General features: G+C 58.0%; 1 protein-coding gene across 3 annotated transcripts; it reads right to left on the bottom strand.

The window, feature by feature from the left end:
- Positions 1-270: 270 nt before the first annotated feature.
- Stra6 (signaling receptor and transporter of retinol STRA6) lies at positions 271-21,692 on the bottom strand. Of its 3 annotated transcripts, none has more exons than XM_070042904.1 (21): positions 21,654-21,692; positions 21,304-21,370; positions 20,814-20,917; positions 20,136-20,263; positions 16,445-16,511; positions 16,096-16,181; positions 15,017-15,156; positions 13,955-13,978; positions 13,606-13,772; positions 11,435-11,545; positions 9,851-9,918; positions 9,640-9,719; positions 9,390-9,451; positions 8,393-8,555; positions 6,896-6,971; positions 6,026-6,159; positions 4,463-4,580; positions 4,239-4,340; positions 3,218-3,381; positions 2,273-2,428; positions 271-540 (listed from the first exon to the last, which is right to left on the bottom strand). In XM_070042904.1, exons 4-21 carry the CDS (start codon positions 20,246-20,248, stop codon positions 371-373), a joined length of 2,001 nt encoding a protein of 666 aa, XP_069899005.1. In that variant the 5' UTR covers positions 20,249-20,263; positions 20,814-20,917; positions 21,304-21,370; positions 21,654-21,692; the 3' UTR covers positions 271-370. The 3 variants fall into 3 exon arrangements, with proteins under 3 accessions (XP_069899005.1, XP_069899007.1, XP_069899006.1); XM_070042906.1 differs by having other exon boundaries at positions 20,136-20,260; XM_070042905.1 differs by lacking the exon at positions 21,654-21,692 and having other exon boundaries at positions 20,814-20,928; positions 21,304-21,318.
- Positions 21,693-23,580: the final 1,888 nt, after the last annotated feature.

Genomic DNA, 23,580 nt, shown 5'->3' with positions numbered 1-23,580 from the left:
TCCTCATGGGCCCTGGAAATCTTCCAGTCTATCTAGGGCAGGAGAGGGAGGCAGAGAAAGCCAAGACCCGCCCTGGGGCAGTGCCAGGCCTGAGGTGGAACTCTAGCCTGTCCAGGCCCTGAATTACTGGAAAGGCCTCTGGGAGGCCCCCTGGGCAAGGCCTGAGCCAAGGGAGGGGAGAAAAGGCCCGGATGTGTCTGGCCCTCCGCCTCCACCATCTCCTAGGCCCCTCCCAGCCCATCAATCCCTCCTCCCCCAGCCCTCCCTGGGAACCCCGTGTGCAGGGCAGAGAGCAGGGCTCTCCCCAGCTCACAGTAGAGACCGATCTCCGCCTTGGCCCTGACTGGGGTGAGCTCAATCTTCCTCGCCCTCAGGGCTGGACACCATTGGCCCGGGCACCTGCCAGGGCCATCTTCCGGAAGGCCTGCAGGGATGGGTTCTGCACCAATGTATACGCCACACCCCATCGGGCCCTGCTCCGGCAGACTCGGGGTCCGGCTCCCTTGGCTATAGGATCCTTTGTCTGCAGCAGCTGCATCCCTGAGGAGAGGGGTCCCTCAGTGAGTCACCCCTCAAGCCCTCTCCCTGGACCCAAGCCCAGTCCGAGAAGGCTGGCCATGGTAAGAGCGATGAGCTTGAGGCTTCGCAGCCAGCTACGAGTGAGCTGGGAGTGGGGAGGAGGAGATGAGGCCGCAGAGGGTGGGAAGGCTCAGATGTCACCAGGCAGGGGCAGCCGGGGGGGGGGGGGCCCGGCCAGCACAGGGGTGCACCGGTGAGTGGCCCCTGCGCATCCCTGGGCGGTAAGAAGGGAGAGCAGAGGGGTGCAGCCTGGACGGTTGACAGAACCCCGTAGGAAGCAACCACTGCGGTCTGTGCATGAACATGCACAGTACAGAAAAAAATCACCCCGAGAACGGACAGCCAGGGGCCCCACAGGCGGCCAAGGGAGAGCGGAGGTGGACATTCCCTGTGGGAGGGGCGTGGCGGGGCCCTGTGGGAGGGGCGTGGCCGGGCAGTGTGGGAGGGGCGTGGCGGGGCCCTGTGGGAGGGGCATGGCGGGGCAGTGTGGGAGGGGCGTGGCTGGGCCGTGCTGGGAGGGGCTTGGCTGGGCAGTGTGGGAGGGACTTGGCTGGGTCCTGTGAGCGGTGCTTGGCTGGGCCCTGCTGGGAGGGGCTTGGCTGGGCCCTGTGGGAGGGGCGTGGCCGGGCAGTGTGGGAGGGACTTGGCTGGGCCCTGTGGGAGGGGCGTGGCCGGGCAGTGTGGGAGGGACTTGGCTGGGCCCTGTGGGAGGGGCGTGGCTGGGCAGTGTGGGCGGTGCTTGGCTGGGCCCTGTGGGAGGGGCCTAGCTGGGCCCTGCTGGGAGGGGCTTGGTTGGGTCCTGTGGGAGGGGCATAGCTGGGCCGTGCTGGGAGGGGCATGGCCGGGCAGTGTGGGCGGTGCTTGGCTGGGCCCTGTGGGAGGGGCGTGGCTGGACTGTGCTGGGAGGGGCTTGGCTAGGTCATGTGAGAAGGGTGTGGCTGGATGTGTGGGAGGGGCTTAGCTGGGCCTTATGGGAGGGGCGTGGCTGGGCCGTGCTGGGAGGGGCTTGGCAGTGTGGGAGGGGCATGGCTGGGCAGTGTGGGAGGGGCTTGGCTGGGTCCTGTGGGAGGGGCTTGGCTGGCCGTGCTGGGAGGGGCTTTGCTGGGTCCTTGGGAGGGGCGTAGCTGGGCCGTGCTGGGACGGGCTTGGCTGGGCAGTGTGGGCGGTGCTTGGCTGAGCAGTGTGGGCGGTGCTTGGCTGGGTCCTGTGGGAGGGGCTTGGCTGAGCAGTGTGGGAGGGGCTTGGCTGGGCCTTGTGGGAGGGGCTTGGCTGGGCAGTGTGGGCGGTGCTTGGCTGGGTCCTGTGGGAGGGGCTTGGCTGGGCCTTGTGGGAGGGGCTTGGCTGGGCAGTGTGGGCGGTGCTTGGCTGGGTCCTGTGGGAGGAGCTTGGCTGAGCAGTGTGGGAGGGGCTTGGCTGGGCCTTGTGGGAGGGGCTTGGCTGGGCCTTGTGGGAGGGGCGTAGCTGGGCCATGCTGGGAGGAGCTTGGCTATGTCTTGTGGGAGGGGCATGGCCAGGCAATGTGGGAGGAGCTTGGCTGGGCCGTGCTGGGAGGGGCGTGGCTGTGGGGGCGTGGCTGGGCCGTGCTGGGAGGGGCGTGGCTGTGGGGGGCGTGGCTGGGCCCCGTGGGAGGCCGTGGCCGGGCCATGCTGCTAGGGTTCAGGACCCCCACGGTCCACCCAGAGGCAGGGCCTACCTTCCTCTTCCTCCCCCAGCCTGAGGCTTCCAGGGAGATTTCCTGGGGGTCGGAGCTGGGGGCTCCGAGCTCGTAGAAGTAGGGTGCAGAAAGCTGCCACGGCTGGATGTGACTGGCTGGCCTCGATCTTCAGGAAGTTTCGATAGGTTTGATACGCTGGGGTGCGGAGGGGCGGGGCACGGCGTCAGGAAGGGCCAGCGGGATGAAGTGTGCACAGCACAAGCACGATCACACGTGCACACACCTGACGCCATGCACGCCCGTGCATACACATACCTCCACCCGACCATGTGTGTGTGCGCAATCACAAATGTGGACACACACGTGTGCACACGGACACAAACATGCTTGACCACACACTGGGCATACTGGGCATGGGTCACATGCACTCCATGTGACAGGGATACACAATCACACACACGCGTGGTCACATACATTTACATACATGCAAGTCACACATGCACACACACCTGTGCACATATGCCCACCCATGTGCATGTACATGCATATGTGCACAAAAGCTGAGAGCATAGAGCGCATGTGCTCTAAGTGAGCACACACAGCTCATAGCACACACATAGCGCACACAGGGCCACAGATAATTGGGCAGTCACACCTTTCCTGCTTGAGCCATCTTAGCCCCTAGGTCCAGCCTAGCCCCCAGCTCCTTAGTTCAGGGCCCCAGCCCCCAGATCCTAGCCCTAGATCTCCAGTCCCAGCCCTAGATCCTATTCTGTAGCTCCCAACCCCTAGCTCCCAATATCCAACCCCTAGCCCCAGCCCTTCGCCTCCCCAACTCCTAGCCCTAGCTAGGGCTCTCAGTCCCCAACACCTAGACCTAGACTCCAGCCCTTGGCCCCAACCCCCAACTCCTAGACTCTAGTCCTTAACCCCTTGCCCTAGGCCTCATCCTCTCAGCCCTCAGTTCTTGCCCAGGGACCTTACCGGGGTCCAGATTGGTGGCTCTGGGTGGCAGCAGGCTGAGTTCCATCTGGCCAAGGTGGACTGCATTGTAGAGGGCAGAGAGGAGCATGCGCCAGAGCCCCACCACTGCCCCTACCAGCATGTTGATGGGGAAGAGTAGGAAGGTGGCCGCTGCGAGTGCACGCCTGGAGGGGAGGAGCAAGGCTGACAGTGAGCGCCTGCTGTTTACTGCGTATCTTCTGTACCTCTCTAGACCTGACCGCCCCCCACCCAACCCTGGAAGACAGGTTATTTGCCCCCTTGTGCAGAAAGGAAACTGAGGCCCAGAGAAGCCAGGAGCCAAGGCTGTCTGGATCCTCGGGGGAGCGGGGGTTGAGATTTAAGTTCATGTCCTACCTGTGAACCCCGGGGTCTCCCACTGCCCCATTAGGGGTCTCTTGTCCATTAACAAAGTCCCTGCAAAACCAGGGGGAGTACAGCCCCGATCTCCAAGGAAGGAAGTTTGCCTAGCACATGTGAGGCCCTAGCTCAGTCCCCAGCATTCCAAAACAGTAACACAGGCAAACAAAAACAAGTCTCAAGGGAGTGATTCCGGCCCCAGGATAGTCACACAGAGAATTCTGGAGCAGGCTGGCCTCCATCGGACGGACGTACCTGCAGGGCTAGAGCGTGGGAGGGAAGCTGGGGAAGGGAGAAAGGCCCAGAAAAGAACTCAATGGCCAGGTCCTATTGGCTCAGCCTGTCATCCCAGCTATCAGGAGGCTGAGATCAGAGGATGGAGGTTTGAAGTCAACGTCTGCAAGACTCTGATCTCCAATGAGCCAGCAAAATGCTGGAAGTGGAGGTGTGGATCAAGTGGTAAAGAGAGAGAGAGGGAAAAAAACAGCCAAGCAAGAGAGTAAGCCCCTAAATTCAAGCTCCATTTCCAGCACACATGTATCACACACACACACACACACACACACACACACACACACACACACACACACACACACACACACACACACACACACACCTCTAAGAGACTCTGGGGACACTTTACCGGTTGGTCAACTCTGGGGGTCCATGGAGGTGCTTCAGGAAGCCCCAGTGGGCTGCGACATTCTGTAGAGCCACCCCCAGCACCAGAGTCAGCCAGAAGGGCCTGTGGTTGGGGGGTGGGGTGGGAAGATTGGTGAGCTGCCCCTGGGGGAAAGAGTCCCAGAGCGCCCCCCTCCTCTCCCCCCCCCCCCCCCGCCCCCTAGACCCACCACCTTCCCCACCCACCAGGAGGCCTGGAGGGAGCGGAGGAGCACCAGGTTCCTGCCGTGGAGCACTGGAATGAACACTAGGAAGGTCAACGTCGTGGTCCCCAGGAAGAAGATGATCTGCTGGACCAGGAGTCCTGTGGGCCCAGCACAGAAGACAGGAGGTTATAAGGCTGGCCTGTTCCGAACTCCCAGGAGCCCAGGAATTTTTCAGTGGCGAAGGCGGGGGGGGGGGGGGGGGGGGAGGGAGGGAGGTCTTGAACTCAGGGCCTGAGCACTGTCCCTGAGCTCTTTTAGCTTAAGGCTAGTGCTCTACTGATTTGAGCCACAGCCCCACTTCCAGTTTTTGAGTGGCTAACTGGAGATAAGAGGGCTGGCTTTGAACCTCGATCCTCAGATCTCAGCCTCCTGAGTAGCTAGGATGACAGGTATGAGCTATCAACACCTGGCTCTTTTTTGTTGTTGTTGTTGGGTTTTTGTTTTTGTTTTTAGTGCCAATACTTGGGCTTGAACTCTCATTTGGCTTTTTCACTCAAGGCTGGCACTCTACCCTTGAGCCACACCCTCCCTTCCAGGACTTGGTTTCTAATCACTGTGCCACCTTGAGAAGATTGTTTTACCTCTCTGATCCTGGTTTGCTTTTGTCTGTAATATGGCAACAGGAATCTCTGCTGTGAACAGCATCGTTATCTGAGCAACCAAGGGCTCTGCTGCCCTTATTTCCCCTTGCTTCTTTTTTTTTTTTTTTTGCAGGTTGTGGGGCTTGAACTCTGGGCCTGAACGCTGTCCCTCAGCTCTTCAGCTCAAGGCTGGCACTCTACCACTTGAGCTACAGCGCCACTTCAAGTTTTCTGGTGGTTTGTTGGAGATTAGAGTTTCACGGACTTTCCTGCCTGGGCTGGCTTTGAATCGTGATCCTCAGATCTCAGCCTCCTGAGTAGCTAGGATGACAGGTGTGAGCCACCAGCACCTGGCTTCCCTTGCTTCTTGAGAACAAGATTTCCTGTGAGTGTTTTGCATTCCTACAAGCCAGGGCCTGGCCCATGGTGATGGGTGCTGGAGAGTTAGCTGTCTCTGGAGATAGCCAGGACACTGTGTACATGAATACGCTGTGTACAGAAGGGAGTGTATGTGTGTGTATGTGTGTATGTGTGCATGCACACATACACATATGTGGGTGGTGGGTAAGGCCTCCCTAGATGAGAAATCACAGCTTTCAGTTCTGTTCTTTTAGTTCTCTTCCTTCTCCCCCACATCTTCCTCCCCCCCACCAGAAGGTGAAGGGGGACCCTGGGCCTTGACCCAGCTGCCCACATTTTAGGCATCGTCCGGTCTCGACCCCATGCTCAGTGCTCAGCAGAACCCTGCTAGCAACTCCCCACCCCCTCAAGGACTCCCATTTCCCCTGAGCTAGCCCCCTCTCCTGGGTCCTGCTCCCCATCCAGAGTCTGGTCCCGCCAGAGGGCAGATGAGACTCTTATCCCTGGGCCTTCCCAGCATGGGCAAAAACTCTCAGGGGCAGCCAGGCACTACGGGGTGCCCTTCCCTCCTCCACAGGGGCAGGGGCGGGCTACGGGCTCACCAAGGCAGGTGAAGGCCGTCTGGTAGGCGCTGAAGCTCATCCAGCAGAAGATGGCGTGGCGGGAGGGATGTGTGTTCTGGAGCGGTGGGCCCATCTCCAGGGCAGCCCCACGGTGCAGAGCTTGAAGATTGGCCCTGAGGTGGGAAGGAAGGGAAGGGGGAGGGAGAGCCCTTAGGGAGCAATGCCCAAGCTCCAAGATAGCCCCCCCCCACGTGTCCTGTAGCCACCAGCCCAGAAGTACTGAAGAGAACACTAATTCAATGGGGTGGAAGGAGAGGAGAGGGGAGAAGGTCTTCCTTGAAGAGGCAATGTCTGCAGAGTCTTAAAGGGTAAACAAGGGAGACAGATCCAGGCAGAAGGCTCAACATAAGCCAAGTCAAAAAAGTAAGAAATTGGCCTGGGCACTGGTGGTTCACGCCTATGATCCTAGCTACTCAGGAGGCTGAGATCTGAGGATCGCAGTTCAATGCCAGCCCGGGCAGAAAAGTCCATGAGACTTATCTTCAGAAAACCAGACGTAGGCTGTGGCATAAGTGGTAGAGTGCTAGCTAGTCTTGAGCTGAAGAACTCAGGGAGAGCGCCCAGCCCGTGAGTTCAAGTTCCACAAATAACCAAAAAAGAAAAAAGAAAGAGAAATGGCCAAAGGTACTAATGGCTCACGCCTGTAATCCTTGTTACACAAGGAGGCTGAGATCTGAGCATCAAGGTTCCATGCCAGCCCAGGCAGGAAAGTCCTTGAGACTCTTACCGACATTCAATGCCTGGATCAGTCTCTCCTGTGCCTTTGTGCCACCAGACCCCCCCCCACTCTCCCAGGACTCTGACCCCTGATCCACCTCTGGGTGGGGTGAGTCGGAGCCCCCCACTGACCTGTGTGTCACCAGCGAGCGGGCCAGGAGCAGGAAGGTAAGAGAACACGACAAAACCAAGGCAGAGACGTAGCACACTAAGGGAGGGGGGGATAGTAGGAATCAAGACCTGGGGGCTTGGGGAGCCTCAGGCCCACTGCCGGGGTGGGGTCTGGGGGGGGGAGCTGTCTCTCCACCCCCCCCTGGGGGGAGGCCCATCCCCTAGTTCTCAAATCCAGCAGAAGCTGACATCCTTTTCCATCCTGTGACAGATGGAGCCACCTCTGGGCCCCAGCTGGCTTTGCCTTTGTTGCTTCACGGATTGCTGTGATTCCACCCTACCTGCCCACAGCTCCACCGCATGGCCTTTAAAAGAAACCAGCACTACCCGTGCACCCCCTTCCAACCCAGCTCGCTTCACCTGCGCGCATGCGCACACTGAATGCTGCCCCACGCGCATGGGTAGCTTCTCAGCCTACGCATGCGCACACTGTCTCACTGCGCAGGCGAACACCATGAGTCTCACACCACCAGCTTACCCCGGCACCTGGGAGTCTCACCTGCGCATGCGCACACCATGAGGGGTCTCCCTACTCCCTCCACTCCCCCCCCCTTCCACGCATGCGCACATCATGGGCTGCCCAGCCAAGCTGCCCATCTTCTGGAACCACCTTGATGGTGACCTTGTCTGCGACCTTTGTTCAGAGCACAGAGGATGTGAGTCCACAGCACTGCCTGCAGGGACTAGGGAAGGGGCCAGGGCTGCCTGTCCTCCCTCCTTGCCCTCACTCCAGCCATGTGCATGCCAGGAGCATGCATATGAGAATATAAAGGGCTGAAGGCACAGCTCAGTGGGTGCAAAGCCCCGTGTTCAAACCCTGGAACCACCAAAAAAATAAAAATGAAGAATATTCGCAGCCAGGCACCCAGGGCTCTCGCATCATTCTAGCTACTCAGGAGGCTGAGATCTGAGGAGAAAGGTTCGAAGCCAGCCCAGGCGGGAAAGTCTGTGGGACTCTTATCTCCAACGAACCACCAGAAAACTAGAAGTGGTGCTGTGGCTCAAAGTGGCAGAGTGAGCCGGGTGCTGGTGGCTCACACCTGTCATCCTAACTACTCAGGAGGCTGAGATCTGAGGATCACAGTTCAAAGCCAGCCCAGGCAGGAAAGTCCGTGAGACTCCAATCTCCAGTAAACCACCAGAAAACAGGAAGTGGCGCTGTGGCTCAAGTGGTAGAGTCCTTGCCTTGAGCTGAAGAGCTGAGGGACAGTGTCCAGGCCCAGAGTTCAAGCCCCACAACTGACAAAAAAAAAAAAAGGCAGAGCACTAGCCTTGAACACAAAGAGGCTGAAGGACAGCACCCAGGCCCTGAGTTCAAGCCTCAGGACTGACGAAAAGTGAAAAAGAAACAAAAAGGACCTATCCAAGAGCATTCAATGTGTCTGAGTTGAGCTGGGGACCAGCTTGGGTCTCCTGGTGTCCTCCCACCATGACTTTAGGGAACCCCAGACCTCTCACCTTCCAGAGCCCACAAGTGATGCCTCACCAGCTCCACCACCTCGTGCCTGTCCTCGGAGAGCACAATCCCGAAGCCAGCCATCAGGTAGGATACATCGGTGGTGAGCCCGGCCCTCACCTTCTGCATAGTGGGTACCACGCTCGCCAGCAGCAGCAGCGCCACCTAGAGGAGCCCCGAGATCAGGATGCCCGGGGCCGGCGGGGATCAGCTCACCTGCCCCTTAGATAGGGAGGGGCCTTGTGCACTACCAACAGCAGGTTACACACAGAACCAGAGCCCTTCAGAAGACCAGACAGTCCTCGGAGCCTTCCTACTCTCTAAACTTCAGGGTACAAAGCTTCCTTCTTTTCTCTTTCCCATATCGGAGCCACCAGCATTAAATGGCTACCTTGAAGGATTCGCTGAAAGAGCTTGGCCAGATCAGTCTCCCAACCTCCATAATATTCCCCAGCTATAAAACAAGAGAGACATCAAGCTGGGTACCAGTAGCACACGCCTGTCATCCCAGCCATCCAGGAGACTGTGACTTGAGGATCCTAGTTTGAAGCCAGTCTGTGTAGAAAAGCCTGTGAGATTCTTATCGCCAATCAATCAGAAAAAAAAGGGGGGGGGTGGGCACCGGTGGCTCACGCCTGTCATCCTAGCTACTCAGGAGGCTGAGGTCTGAGAATTGTGGTTCAAAGCCAGCCCAGGTAGAAAAGTCCCTGTGAGACTCTTAGCTCCAACTATCCCCTCAAAAACCGGAAGTGGTGCTGTGGCTCAAATGATAGCGCGCCAGCCTGGAGGGGGAAAGTAAACCAAGCAAGAGCGCAGGTCCCAGAGTTCAAGCCCCAGGAGTGGCTTGAACAACACAAAACAAAAACCTCATCCATTGTCACTTCGTGAGCTCCCCAAAGGGGTGATCCCCTTTTCTCCAGCTTAGGCCAGAGCAATGGAACAGAGTCGTGGGTGGAGCGTGTGCACAACTAACTGAGCTCTTTGAGACCGGGCATATACCTGATAGATGGCTGTCCCGGTCAGCGTGGCTGAGATCACCAGCTTCAAGGGTAAACGGAATCCTGTGGTCCCCATGAGAAGTGCCAGTGAGCAATGCTACCCAAGCTTGGGCCCCCTCCCCATCCTCACAAGGGGTGCAGGAAAAGGCTGGGGTGCACAGGACCCCATGCTATATAAACCCAGGCCAGGGGCTTCCCCTGGTCCCACCCAGACTGCCCTCATCCATGGGCCTCTGCCCCCATCCCCGTACCTCGCTGGGGAGTGTAGATCGAGTGCCGGTAGCAGGTCCAGGCCCAGGACAGTAGGCCTTGCTTTGAGGCAGGACATGAACTGCATGAGACAGATCCTCTGAGCAAGGCCCAGGACAAGGCGGTGCCCAAGGCCCAGCCAGACCCCTGCTTATTCCTTCCCTGTACCCGTCATGCCCTGGCCTCCCACACATGACTGCCCCACGGGCTCACCCGACATCCGGCTTCTTCCGGCCAAGAAGGCGCCTCAGGTACTCCTCTGAGTAATAGCCCTGCTGCCCCTAAAGAGGAGATGGGGGGGCAGAGAGGGACAGAGCCCTGACACCCGAATCCAGCTGACCACAAGGGGCTCTGGCTTAGGGCACTGAGTGTGTCTCATGTAAGCAGGCCTCCATGAAATCCATGAGCAGCGGTGGAGGCAGGGAGGCTGTAGGACTAAAGGCCACACCAGGGTGAAAAACTGGCCTGGTTCTCTTTCCCCAATACAAGAGCAGTCAGTCTCTCCAATCCTATCAACCCGGCCTGCACGGCTGGGCAGTTCTTCCTTAAGATCAACCTCCGACTGGCTCCGGCTTTACTTGAGTCTCTTGTTGGGAGAGAAAAATCCTAGCTCAGACTGGGGCCTGGGGGGAGCTGGACCCCCTGGGTATACGGCTGAGGCAGACACAGGATGGCTTCGGTCCAGCCAGGGGCTCCCTGGGGGCATTTCTTGCTGCTGCTCAGGTGACTGGATTTGCTTAAACCACATGCCTTAAGCCGCCTGCGTGCGCGGTGGCCGGGGCCCATGGAAACCGGTTCTGTATATCTCTGGGAGGAGAGGGGCCAGGGCTACCTGTTGCCATGGTTACCCCAGAGACCCAGGGCCGGAGTAGATGAACTCAAAGCTTGACTGGGCCCTTTGTGGCTTAAATGTCTCCGACCGAAGTCCAAAGCCTTTGGCATGGAGAGAGCCAGGCCAGGGACACCCTGACAAGGCGCAGCTGGGTCAGGAGAGAGAGCAGCTCCCCTTTTCTGAGCCAGCAGTGAACCCGGGGTGGAGAGGGGGGTAGGGGGAGGAGTCTGAACAACAGCAGGGCAAGAATAACAGGCACAGGAGCTAAACCAAGAAATTAACGGGAGGCCAAGGAGGCGGGGGGGGGGGGGTGAAATCCAGGACCCACAGCCTGACAATGCTCATTGCGATAAAGCCATCCATCCTAGCCAGGAGCCGGTGGCTCACCCCTGTCATCCTAGCTACTCAGGAGGCTGAGCAATTTGAGGATCGTGGTTCAAAGCCAGCCCGGGCAGGAAAATCCATGAGACCTTTATCTCCAATGAGCCACTAGAAAACCAGAAGTGGTCCTGTGGCTCAAGTGGTAGAGCACACGCTTTGAGCTGAGGAGTTCAGGGACAGTGCCCAAGCCCAGAGGTCAAGCCCCATGACCAAAAAGAAAAGAAAAGAAAAGCCATCTGTCCATCCATCCAGCCATGCAAACATTCTGAACCACTGAGTATGTGTCTAGCAGGGCTGCAACGGTGAACCTGAACAAAACAGTCCCTACACTCCTTAGCCAGGCTCTATCCGAGACCTCTACCCCCTGTTCTTATTTTCTCCCCAGCCCCTCCCATCCTGCAGGCCTCCACTAAAGTTGGCCCCCTCTGGGAAGCCCTCCCAGATGGCCCCTGCTTCTGACATCATCCAACAGCGCCTCATTTCAGGTTAATGCAGGACACTTGCACTGCAGACATGTTGGTTCTGGGGTTCTGCATGCCAGCAAGCGCCCACCCAGGCCTTGCAACTGCTTTACGGGAGCTCACCCCTGTCCCGGGGCGGAAGCTGCGTCCCAGCTGCAACGGATACCAGACACTCAGGAAGCCAAGGCCCAGGAGGAGAGGTGCGGAGGCCAGTAAGGAGTAGTACTTGTAGATCTGTGTGGACAAACAGACACTCATAGACAGATCCCCATCACCCTACGCACTGGGTCCCATACCAGGCCCTGAGGCCTCCTGCCCCTCCATCCCCCTTTGCAGGACCAGCGTGGGTGCGTGAAACCGCCCTGTGCTCTCCCTGGGTTCCGCAAGGCCTGGACAATCCCCCCCAGTGCACCTCATGACACCCCCCAAGAGCTGCATTAAGGCCTGAAGTAGGGTGCCCTCCTCCTTCCCTCCCTTCCTTTTTCTTTCCTCTTTCATGTGCAGATCCTGGAGCTTGAATTCAGGGTGTGGGTGCTGTCCTTTAGCTTTTTATTGACGCTCTACCATCGGAGCTGCACCTCCACTTCTAACTTTTGGATGGTTCATTGGATTGAAGAGTCTCACAGGGCTGGGAAGGTGGCTCAGTGGTAGAGTGCTTGCCTAGCATGCATGAAGGCCTGGGTTTGATTCCTCAGTACCACATACACAGAAAAAGCCGGAAGTGGTGCTGCTGTGGCTTAAGTGGGAGAGTGCCAGCCTTGAGCAAAAGAAGCTCAGGAACAGTGTCCAGGCCCTGGGTTCAAGCCCCAGGACTGGCAAAAAAGAAGAAGAAGAAGAAGAAGAAGAAGAAGAAGAAGAAGAAGAAGAAGAAGAAGAAGAAGAAGAAGAAGAAGAAGAAGAAGAAGAAGAAGAAGAAGAAGAAGAAGAAAGAAGAGGAGGAGGAGGAGGAGGAGGAGGAGGAGGAGGAGGAGGAGGAGGAGGAGGAGGAGGAGGAGGAGGAGGAGGAAGAGAAGAAGAAGAAGAAGAAGAAGAAGAAGAAGAAGAAGAAGAAGAAGAAGAAGAAGAAGAAGAAGAAGAAGAAGAAGAAGAAGAAGAAGAAGAAGAAGAAGAAGAAGAAGAAAAGAGTCTCACAGACTTTCCTGCCTGGACTGGCCTCAAATCACCATCCTCAGATCTCAGCCTCCTGTGTAGCTGGGATAACAGGCATGAGCCCCGGGCACCTGGCTCGACTCCTAATTTTCACCTCTCCCTAGGGGTATTGATAGTGCCAGCTCCACTGATAGGAAGGGAAACCGAGTCCTAGAAAAGTGATACTGGGAAGTGGCGCTGTGGCTCAAGTGGTAGAGCACTCTCCTTGAGCTGGAGAGCTGAGGGACAGCGCCCAGGCCCAGAGTTCAAGCCCCATGACTGACCAAAACGAAAAAAGAAAGGTGACACTGTTTCCTCAAAATCGTGCCTGCTTGGTTCCTTATTTTTTCGTGTCTGGGAGATGAGGGGTGGTAGCAGGAATGTCTGTGGTGTAGAGAATGTTTATTGAGTGAAGTTGTGAATGAATGAACGAATGAATGAGTGAATGATGTTGGACTCCCCTGGCACGGCCTCTGGCTCTAGACTAGGCAACTTTGCAGTGTCGTTTAGCAGCCAGTGAAGCAGCTTCTGAAGGGCCCACATTGTCCTTCAGCCCAGTGGGATCAGCCTCCAATCTGAAACCTTCATTTCCGGCCTGAAGGAAGGCCAGGGAGTCAGCACCCAGGATTTCGGGCTTCCTAGTCTGTTGTTCTGGCCCTGCTGAGCTAGGAGCCATGGATGACAAGGCCCAGGTCTGGTGGGTCAGCCTGTGTGGTCAGGGGAGAAAGCAGGATGGTGGAAAGAGACAGAGACACCCGCCGGACAAGCAGATGTAAAAAGAGTCACGTGAGCTGGCGGCTCCCGCCTGTCATCCCAGCTACTCAGGAGGCTGAGATCTGAGGATCATAGTTCAAAGCCAGCCCAGGCAGGAAAGTCTGTGAGCCTCTGATCTCCAATGATCCACCAAAAAGCCAGAAGTGGAGCTGTGGCTCAAATGGTAGGACACCAGCCTTAAAGCCAAAGGAGTTCAGGGACAGTGCGCAGGCCCTGAGTTCCAACCCTAGGATGGACACACACACACACACACACACACACACACACACAGACACACACACAGACACACACACACACACACACACACACACACACACACACACACGAGCCATGCATGCTGAGGCAGATCTCTAGGGACCCCTGGCCCAAGGATGCCGGGAATCCATGCTTACCTTTCGAGTCTGGGGACACTCCGCATTCTGCCACACCTGGACGCCAAAATGGGCCCAGGACAGCACGGTACCCAGCATGTGAGCGACTCTGTGCCCAGCCACAGCACAGGCAGCCAGAGGGTAGTAAAGGGCAGGATAATAGAGCAACGCCAGCATATTCCAAGGTCCTGGGGCACAAAACAGGAGATAGACCTTTGAGGGAGAGGTCCCTAGAGAAGGCCACACCCACGCAGGCCTCGCTGCAATCTCCATCATCCAAGCCACCCTCAGCTGGTCCAGTGGGTGTAAGAGTCCTGAGTTCAAGAGTAGGGTCTGACCACCACCCACCTTGAGACCTTGTACAACTTACCCCTCCAAGTCTCAGCTTCCTTATCTGCAAAGTAGAAACAACCGTGGTATATTATCAGCAAGGACAAGATGAGATAAACATGATGCTTAGCACAGCACCTGAGGAGTACTAAGTACTCCCTCCTCATTGGCTGCTTTTCTGATCCTAGCATCCTCCTCTTTAAAACTCTCTGGAAAGACGTGTGCCAGTGGCTCATGCCTATAATCCTAGCTACTCCAGAGGCAGAGATCTGAAGATTTCAGTTTGAAGGGAGCCCGGGAGGAAAGTCCATGAGATTCCACCGGAAGTGGAGCTGTAGCTCCAAGGGGTAGAGCACCAGCCTTGAGTGAAAAGCTAAGGGGAGCCAGGCATTGGCGGCTCACACCTGTTAGCTTCTCAGGAGGCTGAGATCTGAGGATCTCAGTTCAAAGCCTGCCCAGAGAAGCAAACTGTGAGAATATCATCTCCAATGAAGCACAAAAAGCCAGAAGTGGAGCTGTGGCTCAAAAGTGGTAGGGCGCTAGCCTTGAGCCAAAAAGCTCAGGAAGAGCAAGCACACCCAGGCCCCAAGTTAAAGCCCCACCAAGAGAAAATAAAAATAATAAAAAGCTAAGGGACAGTTGCTCGGGCCTTGAGTTCAAATCTCAACATTGGTGCACACACACACGCACACACACACACACGCACACACACACTCTCATGCTTTGGGGAGACTGAAGATCTAGAGTTCGTGCCCTGGGGAGCTCTAGGGAGGGCTATTCTTTTTTGTTTTGTTTTTAGTCAGTTGTAATGATCGAACTCTGGGCCTGGGCACTATCCCTGCGCTCTTCAGCTCAAGGCACGTGCTCTACCACTTGAGCCGCAGCACCACTTCTGGTTTTCTGGTGGTTCATGGGAGATAAGAGTCTCATGGACTTTCCTGCCCAGGCTGGCTTTGAACCGCGATCCTCAGATCTCAGCCTCCTGAGTAGCTAGATGACAGGCGTGAGCCACCGGCGCCTGGTGCCCCTCCAGGTATTCATGTCTACTCAGCTCTTCAAGCCCAGCTTCATACCCCAGAGCTCTAGCCTGGGCCCTGGGTACCTGGGCTGCGGGCAGGGGTGAGGGTCAGGAAGGGCAGCGGGTCATCGCTGGAGAGCATCAAACACAGGTTGCTGAAGAGAACCATGAAAATGGCGGCTGGCACTGCCCGGGGTCCATCCCTGGCCAAGAAGTCCACAGGACTGGCAGCGACAAGAAGACAAGAGGGCATCACTCAGCGCCTGTGTGCCGGGGTGCCCGGAGACGCTGCCCCATGCACCCCGCCGCCCCGACCGGACCCCGAGACCCCTGGCCTCGCGGCTGGGCATCATTCCTTCCATCCACATCTGTGTGGGGACCACCATCGCAGCTGAGCCCTAGGGCACCGGGACCCCACAAGGGGTGGGAACAGGGCCCAGCACCGTTCCCTCCACCCACCCTGGAAGCTTCTAGAAGCTTCAGGAAACCGCCGCCCCCACACCGATGCATCTGTCTGTCGGGGCCTTGGCGGATCTTCAAAGAACACAGCGAGTCATAACATCCTTGTGCAAGACCAACGCCCTGGGGCCGGGGCTCGGGCCAAGAGAGGGCAGAGGGAGGTCACCGCTGTCCCAGGCATCGCCCCTTTGGGGGGAGGGAGGAGAGAGGGCGGCACTCGACCCCCCCCCCACATACCCTGCTGTCCCCGGCTCCGGGCACTGTAACTGATGACAAGCTGGCTGGCCACAAAGCCAGAACCGCCCTATCTAAACTACAACCACCTCCACCAGCCACCTCCCTCCGTCCCAGCCAGGTGCTCAGGATCACACCTGCCCCAGTCTCTAGGGTGGTAGGACGGATGGAGAAAAAAAAAGAAATTGCCAGCAAAAGGGAACCTGGTGACCAGGGTCCAGGTGACACCGAAGGGCCAAGGATGGCATTGGATGAGTTCAGCCAACTCCGCCTGGTCTTCCAGACCTCCTGTCTCCTGTTTCCTGGGCAACAGGACTCAGAAGCGCTCCCCCTCTGCCCCCATGTCCCTTTTCTCCCTCTCTGGGGGGGTCAGATCTGGTGGGGTGTGATGAGCTGGCTTTGAGGGACTCTACACATCAGCATGGGGCTCAGGGAGGTACCCAGCCCCCCCTCCCCGCCCCAGCACCAACCTGGGCAAGCCAGGTCTCCGGTGGCTACAACTTGGCCAGGGCCGGCGCCGCCTTACCAACGCAGCCAGCAGCAGCAGCGAGAGGAGCTGGAAGGAGAATGGAGAAAAGAGGGATGGGCGGAACTTATGCCCCCCACCCCCACCCCAAGGGGCTGCGTCTGGCCCTGGTCAGTCCTAGCCACCGCCCCCCATCCCTTCCGTACCAGGTGACGATTTCTAAAAGACTGTAAGCTCGTCCTGAGCTTTGTTTGGGACCCCACCCCCCAACCTTGGAAAACTCTCTGCCCCGTCCCCCTGGCCCCCCCCAGATCCCCAGGCTGGCAGCAAGATGCAGGCCAAGCCCCACTCACCGACAGTGAAGCCAGGCAGGCGTGGTGCAGGCCGGGGGGCGTCCTGGGCTGGCAGGGGGGCTCCGCCCTACGGGGTGAGTGAGGGCTGGCTCAGGATGGCTGGACCCGGGGTCCCCTCAACCTTCTCATGTCCCATCCTGAGCCCCTGCAGCCAGCCTGACCCATGCCATGCGTTGGGGCTCAGTGTGTGTGTGTGTGAGTGTGTGTATGTGTGTGTGTGCGCGCACGCACGCACCTGTACATGCATGTTGGTCCTAGGGTTTGAACTCAGGGACTGAGCTTTGTTGCTTAAGGCTGGTGCTCTACCACTTGAGCCACAGTTGCATCTGTGACTCTTTTGTTGTTGGTGGTTGTGGGGCTTGAACTCTGGGCCTGGGCGCTGTCCCTGAGCTCTTCAGTTCAAGGTGAGCGCTCTACCGCTTGAGCTGACGCATCACTTTGGTTTTCTAGTGGTTTATTGGAGATAAGAGTCTCAGGGACTTTCCTGCCTGGCTGTCTCTGAATCGAGATCCTCAGATCTCAGCCTCCTGAGGAGCTGGGATGACAGGCGTGAGCCACTGGCACCCGGCTACTTGTGGCTTTTTGTTGGAGATCAGACTCTCCAGAATTTCCTGGCAGGATTGGCTTTGAACCTCGATCCTCAGATCTCAGCCTCCTGAGTGGTTAGGATGACAAGTATGAGCCACTGGTGTTGATAAGGAAAGGCTTAACTTTCCCAGCTGGGTCCTGGGACAAAGAAATTGGCCCAAGGAGCCACTGAGTTTGGGGCAGGAGTTGAGGGGGAGTTCAAGGGGGCCCCCCGCTGGCTTGAGTCTGGGCTCCAGTGAGAGCAAAACCAGAGAAGTCAGAGGAGCTGTGTGTGACTTTCTCTCCACCCAGCAAGCCTGCTGTTCAGAAAAGACCAGACAAGGCCCCGTCCAGGGTGAGCCCAGCGCCCCGGGACTCTGATGGACAGGCTTTCTCCCTGTGGCTTGCTTTCTCTCTGGAAATCTCAGAGGACAGCCAGGCACCAGTGGCTCCCGCCCGTCATCCCAGCTACTCGGAGGATGAGGCCAGAGGATGGCAGTTCAAAGCCAGCCCAGGAAGAAAAGTCCACCAGACCCTCATCTTCCACTAGCGAACTGAAAAAGCCTGAAACGTGGCTGGCCTCATCTGAAGGCAGAGCAGGGCTTGGGGGGTGGGGGGGCCTAGTGGGTTCTATGTGGGGTGTTGGGGTCCCCCCCTGTCTTAGCTTGGGCCATGCTCTTCCCATGTCCTCTGGTACATTGTGACTGGCTTTGTTACCTTTCCCATATACCCCAACCCAAAGCCAGGGGCCTCCTCAGCCCTGGGGCTCCCCTCCTGTCTGGCAGCCCTTATTACCCCCCCACGGGCTCCCCACTTAACACCCTGCTTAGTGCTCATTGGGTATGTTTGTGTCATGGAAAGGGAAGATGGGGTGGAGGTAGAGAAGAAGGAGAGAAACTTCCAGCCAAACACCGTTTGAGTTTGAGAGACGGCTGGTATACCCTTAGGCCAAGATTTAAGGGAAGAGGCAGAGCACAGGAAGGAGGCAACATGGCTGACTCCAGGTGAGTCTCAGAAGTGGAAGCCGAGCTGGGCACCCATGGCTCACGCCTGTCATCCCAGCTACTCAGGAGGCTGAGAGCTGAGGATCACAGTTCCAACCCAGCCTGGGTAGGAAAGGCCATGAGACTCTTATCTCCAATGAACCACCAGAAAACCGGAAGTGGCGCTGTGGCTCAAGTGGTAGAGCGCTCGCCTGAAGCAGAAAGAGCTCAGGGACAGCGACCAGGCCCTGAGTTCAAGCCCCACGACCGACAAAAAACCAAACCAACAACAAAACACACACACACACACACACACATCTTGGAAGTGAGGACAGTGTCCTGCAGCTTAGGGGACTTTTGTCCCCTGGTGGTTGAGACCACCCTGGTCCCTGTCCCCAGTGCCCCCCCAGTCTCCCTTCCCCCAGCAGTGGCTGTCAATGCCAGGGTACCCCGAGACTTCCCAAGGGAGCCTTCCGCAGAGCTGCATAACTTTGACCACAGCGGTGCCTTTGAGGCGTGACTCATGGGGAGAGGTGAGCCCAAGTTCACCCCCCTGGGAAGCCCCGGGGTACCCAGCTCCCCCCCACACCCGGGAGGGGGATTGGGCAAGCATGTCTGTTTGGAGAGAATTTTTCTTTTCTGTCCATTTTGCTAGAGAACTAAGTTCCCTGCACCCTTAGAGCTGGGTGATCTGGGGGGAAGAAATGAATCAAATTCTGCACCCCCTGTACCTTCCCTCTACCTCCTGCCCCACCCTAGTCCTGGGGCTTGAACTTGAACTTAGTCCCTAGGTGCTGTCTCTTCGTTTGGACACTCAAGGCTGACCCTCTCTACCACTTGAACCACAGCTCCATCTCTGGCTTTTTGGGGGTTCATTGGTGATGAGTCTCACAGACTTCTACTGCCCTGGGCTGGCTCTGAACGGCGATCCTCAGATCTCAGCCTCCTGCATGGCTGGGATTACGGGTGTGAGCCACCATGCCCGGCCCCTGTTGTATTCTGGCTGCGGGTGCCTTCCTGACCGGGGACCCCAGGACTCCAGGACCCCTCAATAGAAAATGCCATTTGGTTGGAATTTTGATCCTCCCTGGTCCCCTTGGCCCTTCTCCCAGCCCCAATCTGGAGGCTCAGGAAATCCAGCTCCCTCAAAGAAGGTCAGTTGGGGGGGTATACCCTTACGGACAGCAGAGTTTGTTCCAGAACCCCCAGTCTTGCGAACCACGGCCCTCCCCCGGGCCTGGGTGGGGCCTCAGTCCCTGCTGCGCTGACCCCACCCCGCGGGGAGGCACGCAAGCATTTTCTCTTCTCTGGTTTCAGATGGTAATAGAGAACAGATGTGGGCACATCTGGACGCGCCCTCCCCCAGCCTCACCTTTCCAGCCCGACCCTCAACAGAGCTGGGGATGGAGACAGGATGGGGGGTGGGGGGGCAGGAACAACTGCAGATTCCCCAGCTCTGGGTCCCCTACAGGCTGGCCGCCATGGCCGGCCGTGGGTGGGGGTGGGGGTGGGGGTTGTGCACCGAGAAAGTTCTAGTTTCTCCACCAGGGTGCCTGGACTAATCACAGATAAGAGTTTGGAGCAAGAAATCTCAGCCACCCTGAGCTGACCTGGGCACTCTTATTACGTGGAACAGGGACTCCTGGGCCTCCCTTCCCGGGCCTCCCTTCCACTGACTCCAGGACTCACTCCGGGGAGAAAAATGGATGGGCAGCAAGTTTCCTGGGTGCCTCCTTTTTCCCTTCTCTTTCCTCTTAAGTCCCCCCCCACTATTCTTGTAAAGCACCCCCTCTGTAAACCCGCAACACCCCCCCAGGTCATCTGCCTCAAGGCCTCTCCCCTGGTTCGCCATCTGACCTCCAGGCCAGGCTCCCCTCCCCCTGTATGTCCCAGGTCTAGATCTACCCAACTTCACACAGGTGTTTGCGCCCCATCAGCCTAGGCGTCCCCCCCAACACACACATCCCCCCATCTGAAACCTCTTGACCCCAGGGCAACGTTTGCTGCTCTGAGGGATCAGAGAGGCTGCGGCTTGGTCTGGGATCACACAGCACACAGAAGGCATGCTGGGCACGCATTGGCAACTTGGCCAACACCCCATTTCTTGGCTGGAGGTGGGGGGGCCGAGGGGTAACACTCACCCCTGGGGCGGGAGCTCCTCATTCCCCTGGGGCTCATCGATGTACCAGCTGCCGGAGTCATCTTCAGCGCTCCCGGGCCATGTCTGGTTCCGGGCAGTGGCCTGGGTCGCCATTGTTTGATCCTTCTCCTTGCAGACAAGGGGGCGGGGGGGGGGGGGGGGGGAAAGCCACTGTGAACGTGCAAAGAGGCTTAAGAGAGAGAGAGAGAGAGAGAGAGAGAACCCAAACAAAGAAACATTTCTTCCTCATCTTGAAGGCTACTTTCTTACCGTTTTGCTGTCTGGGAAAAGCCAGTCTGGGACAGCTGAACTTACAAGTGGGGGAGGGCTGAAGGGGGGGACCTGCTCAAAAGTCGCCTCTCATCCTTGGCCCCTCAATCCTTGTCTGGCGTCTGCCCCTCACCAGGGCCTCCCAGCTGGGCCCCCCAACCCCTCCTCTCTCGGGGTCCGGCCCCCCTCCCCACTTGTCTCAAGCTCCCCCCCCAGCATGTGCCCCTCCCCCTCCCCCCTCCAACCTCTTGGGCCTCAGTGATGCGAAGATAGAATAATTCTGGAGAGGTTTGTTCCTCCCCGGAGAGGTTGGCATCTGGCGGGACAGTTTGGCACCCGCACCCCACCCAGAGGCCTCCTCCCCCCCCATACCTGAGCCAGCAGGGGGGGGAGGGGGAGGGCCACACACCTGCAGAGTTCAGAGACAACTCGCCTGAGTCCCCTCGTTAGTCCCGGCCAGGCCCCGGGGGTCTGCCAGGATGTCCGCACAGGAGGCCACACGTGTCTCTCTTGCTGGTGAAAAACTTTTGTTCCCACAACTTGATTTCTCAAGATAACTCACCCCCACAGGCGGAAGCACAAAGCAGACCCACGCAGGCAAGCCGCCTGCCCGCCCGCCCGCCCGCTGGCCCCAGGTCTGGGGTGAGGGTTCCTCCAGTCTCCTCCCCATTCCCGGGACCCCCCCCCCCGCCTCCCCCCACCTCTCCTGGGCCCAGCCCGAGGGGAGGGGCCAGAGGCAGACAACTGCAGACCACAGTTCTCAGCTATTACCCCTGGTTGGGGTCTGCGACCCCCACCCCACCCCCAGACCCTGGGGGTCTCCACCCTCTCAAGACTCCACAGGAGACCTCGCTAGGACCCTCCCCAACCGGGCTTTTGTTCTTTAAGCATTCAATCACCTGGCACGGGTGGCTCCTCCTAGCTACTCTGGAGGCTGAGATCTGAGGATCGCAGTTTGAAGCCAGCCTGGGTAGAAAACCAAACGACACCGAACACATGGGACTCTTATCTCCAACTAAGTGGCAAAAACCTGGAAGTGGAGGTGTGGCTCAAGTGGTAGAGTGCCAACTCTGTGAGATGGTGAGTCCCTGAGGTCAAATCCCAGCGCCTACATATTAATAGAAAGAAGGGAAGGGAGGGAGGGAGGGAGGGAGGGCAAGAATTCTTTCTTTCAACAGAAACTTACTGAACAAACTATTAAGTTCTGGGCCCTGGCTGAGACCGAGGGAGGTCCCCCAGAAGCGCTTACCTCTGAGAGCTGAAGAGCCAAAGGATCAGGTGGCCTGACCCATCCCACAGCACGGAATTGGGCCCCAGGGAACGGGGGATGGAGGAGGAATCCAGAAGAAAATCACCTTTGAGGAGAGACCCGCCAGGCAGGGCCAGAGCAAGCCCTGTTCCCAGGCGGGGAACAGCCAGGGTGAAAGCTTAGAGGCCACAGGGCTGGAAGCAGAGCACCCGAGCCCTGAGCACTGCACAAGGAGTCTCACCCCGGCTGCCCGCCCCCCGCCCCACGGAGGGAGAAGTCAAAGTCAAGCTCTGCTCTGCTCTGCTCTGCTGATCTCAGCTGATCTCAGCTCCCACAGTCCTGGGGTGGGCACCCTGGGGCAAACAGTCCTTCCTCCCCTCCCTCCCTCCCTCCCTCCTTCCCCTGGGGCACGGTGTGCGGCTCTGAAGTCACAGGGACTCTAGATACAGAGTTTGGCAACTCCACTGCCTGCTTGTGTGCCGGTCATAGGTCACACAGACTGCTGGGTACCTATAGCTAGGGGCCTATGGGGTGGGGGGAGCTTGGCTTGGACTACAAATCCCAGCATGCCCTTCACCACTCAGAGCCCTCCACCCAGCAGCCATACCTCTAGCTAGTTGGGAGCCCTGGGGAGGGCAGAGAGGAAAAAATACAAGGACAAAGTTGGCTTCGCTGAGGTCACGGCTCATACCAGACAGGAGGGACCCCCCTGGCGGTGCCTGAACCCCATCCTGCCTGGGTGTGGGTGAGGACCACAGGCCAAAGCCTCCACCTCCCTAGAATTGCACCCCAAAGGCCTTGCCATCAATACTAGCTCCATCTTCTTTTATTTTTATTTCTCTGTTTGTTTTTGTGCTGGTTCCTGGGGCTTGAACTCAGAGCCCGGGAGCAGTCTCTGAGCTTCCGTGCTCTACCACTTGAGCCGCAGCTCCATCCTCCGCTTTTTCTTTTTTTTATTGGAGATCAGAGTCTCACAGACTCTCCTGCCTGGCCTGGCTTCCAACCGCGATCCTCAGATCTCAGCCTCCTGAGGAGCTAGGGTGACAGGCGTGAGCCACCCCGACACGCGGCTCCTTATTTTTCTTTCTTTCCTGAGCCAGTTTCCTTGCAGTTACCATCCTCCAGACTCAGCCTCCTGCGTGCCCGGATGGAGAGATGCCTCCCTCCCTCCTTCCTGATCCTCACTGGGCCCCGGCCCTGTGTGATTTCCCCCCCCTCTCCCCCCACATTTCCCCCCAGGAAGGCTGAATGTTCCCTGTTTCCTTTTTGCTCCTCTGAACCTTTGCATGTCATTCATGTTATTCTTTCCCAAGAGCCTCCACTCTCCAGCCTCCATTCTGGGAGGGCTGGGCTGGCCTCCGCCTCTTCTGGTAAGGATGACTCAGTCCCCAAAGGCAAGCCCAGACTCCGCAGGCCCTGTGCCATTCTTGAGGAGGTATCTCGGCATCTTTATTTCCCTAGTTAAGCCTCCAGTCCAGCTTATGGTCTGACCAGTTGGCCTTCCTCATATGCATCTGCAAGTGGGAGCCTGGCGCTGTTCTGGTCCCTAGCTTCGGGCTTCAGCACTGAGGCCTGGTATCAGGCTGGAGCCTCGGGGGTACCCTGACTGCACCCACAGTCAGCCATGTCTGCCTCTTATCCCTCCCGATAAGGTGCTAGGGGCTAGCCAAGCTCTGTGGCTTTGATCTAGCTATAAATGTCTGGGGGTGTTGGCCCCACATTCTCAAGCCATGAAGTCACTGAAGCGAGGGGGTGAGGGCCTGGGTGGTGAACCCACAGTAGAAGAATCTGTGGGCTGAGTGCCCCAGAGATGGAATCAGGATCCAGAAAAGAGAAAAAGAGCTCCCTCAAGGCCACAGGGCCCAAGCTCAGACAGGCTGGCTGCCTTCCTCCCACAGCCCAGCCTTTCCATCACCAGCCCTGCCCT

Source organism: Dipodomys merriami, unplaced genomic scaffold, assembly GCF_024711535.1.
Source record: "Dipodomys merriami isolate MVZ:Mamm:240054 unplaced genomic scaffold, mDipMer1.0.p SCAF_33, whole genome shotgun sequence".
In the NCBI taxonomy this organism is placed as follows: domain Eukaryota; kingdom Metazoa; phylum Chordata; class Mammalia; order Rodentia; family Heteromyidae; genus Dipodomys; species Dipodomys merriami.
Note: the sequence above shows the minus strand (reverse complement) of the source record. Positions and strands in the feature narration are given on the sequence as shown.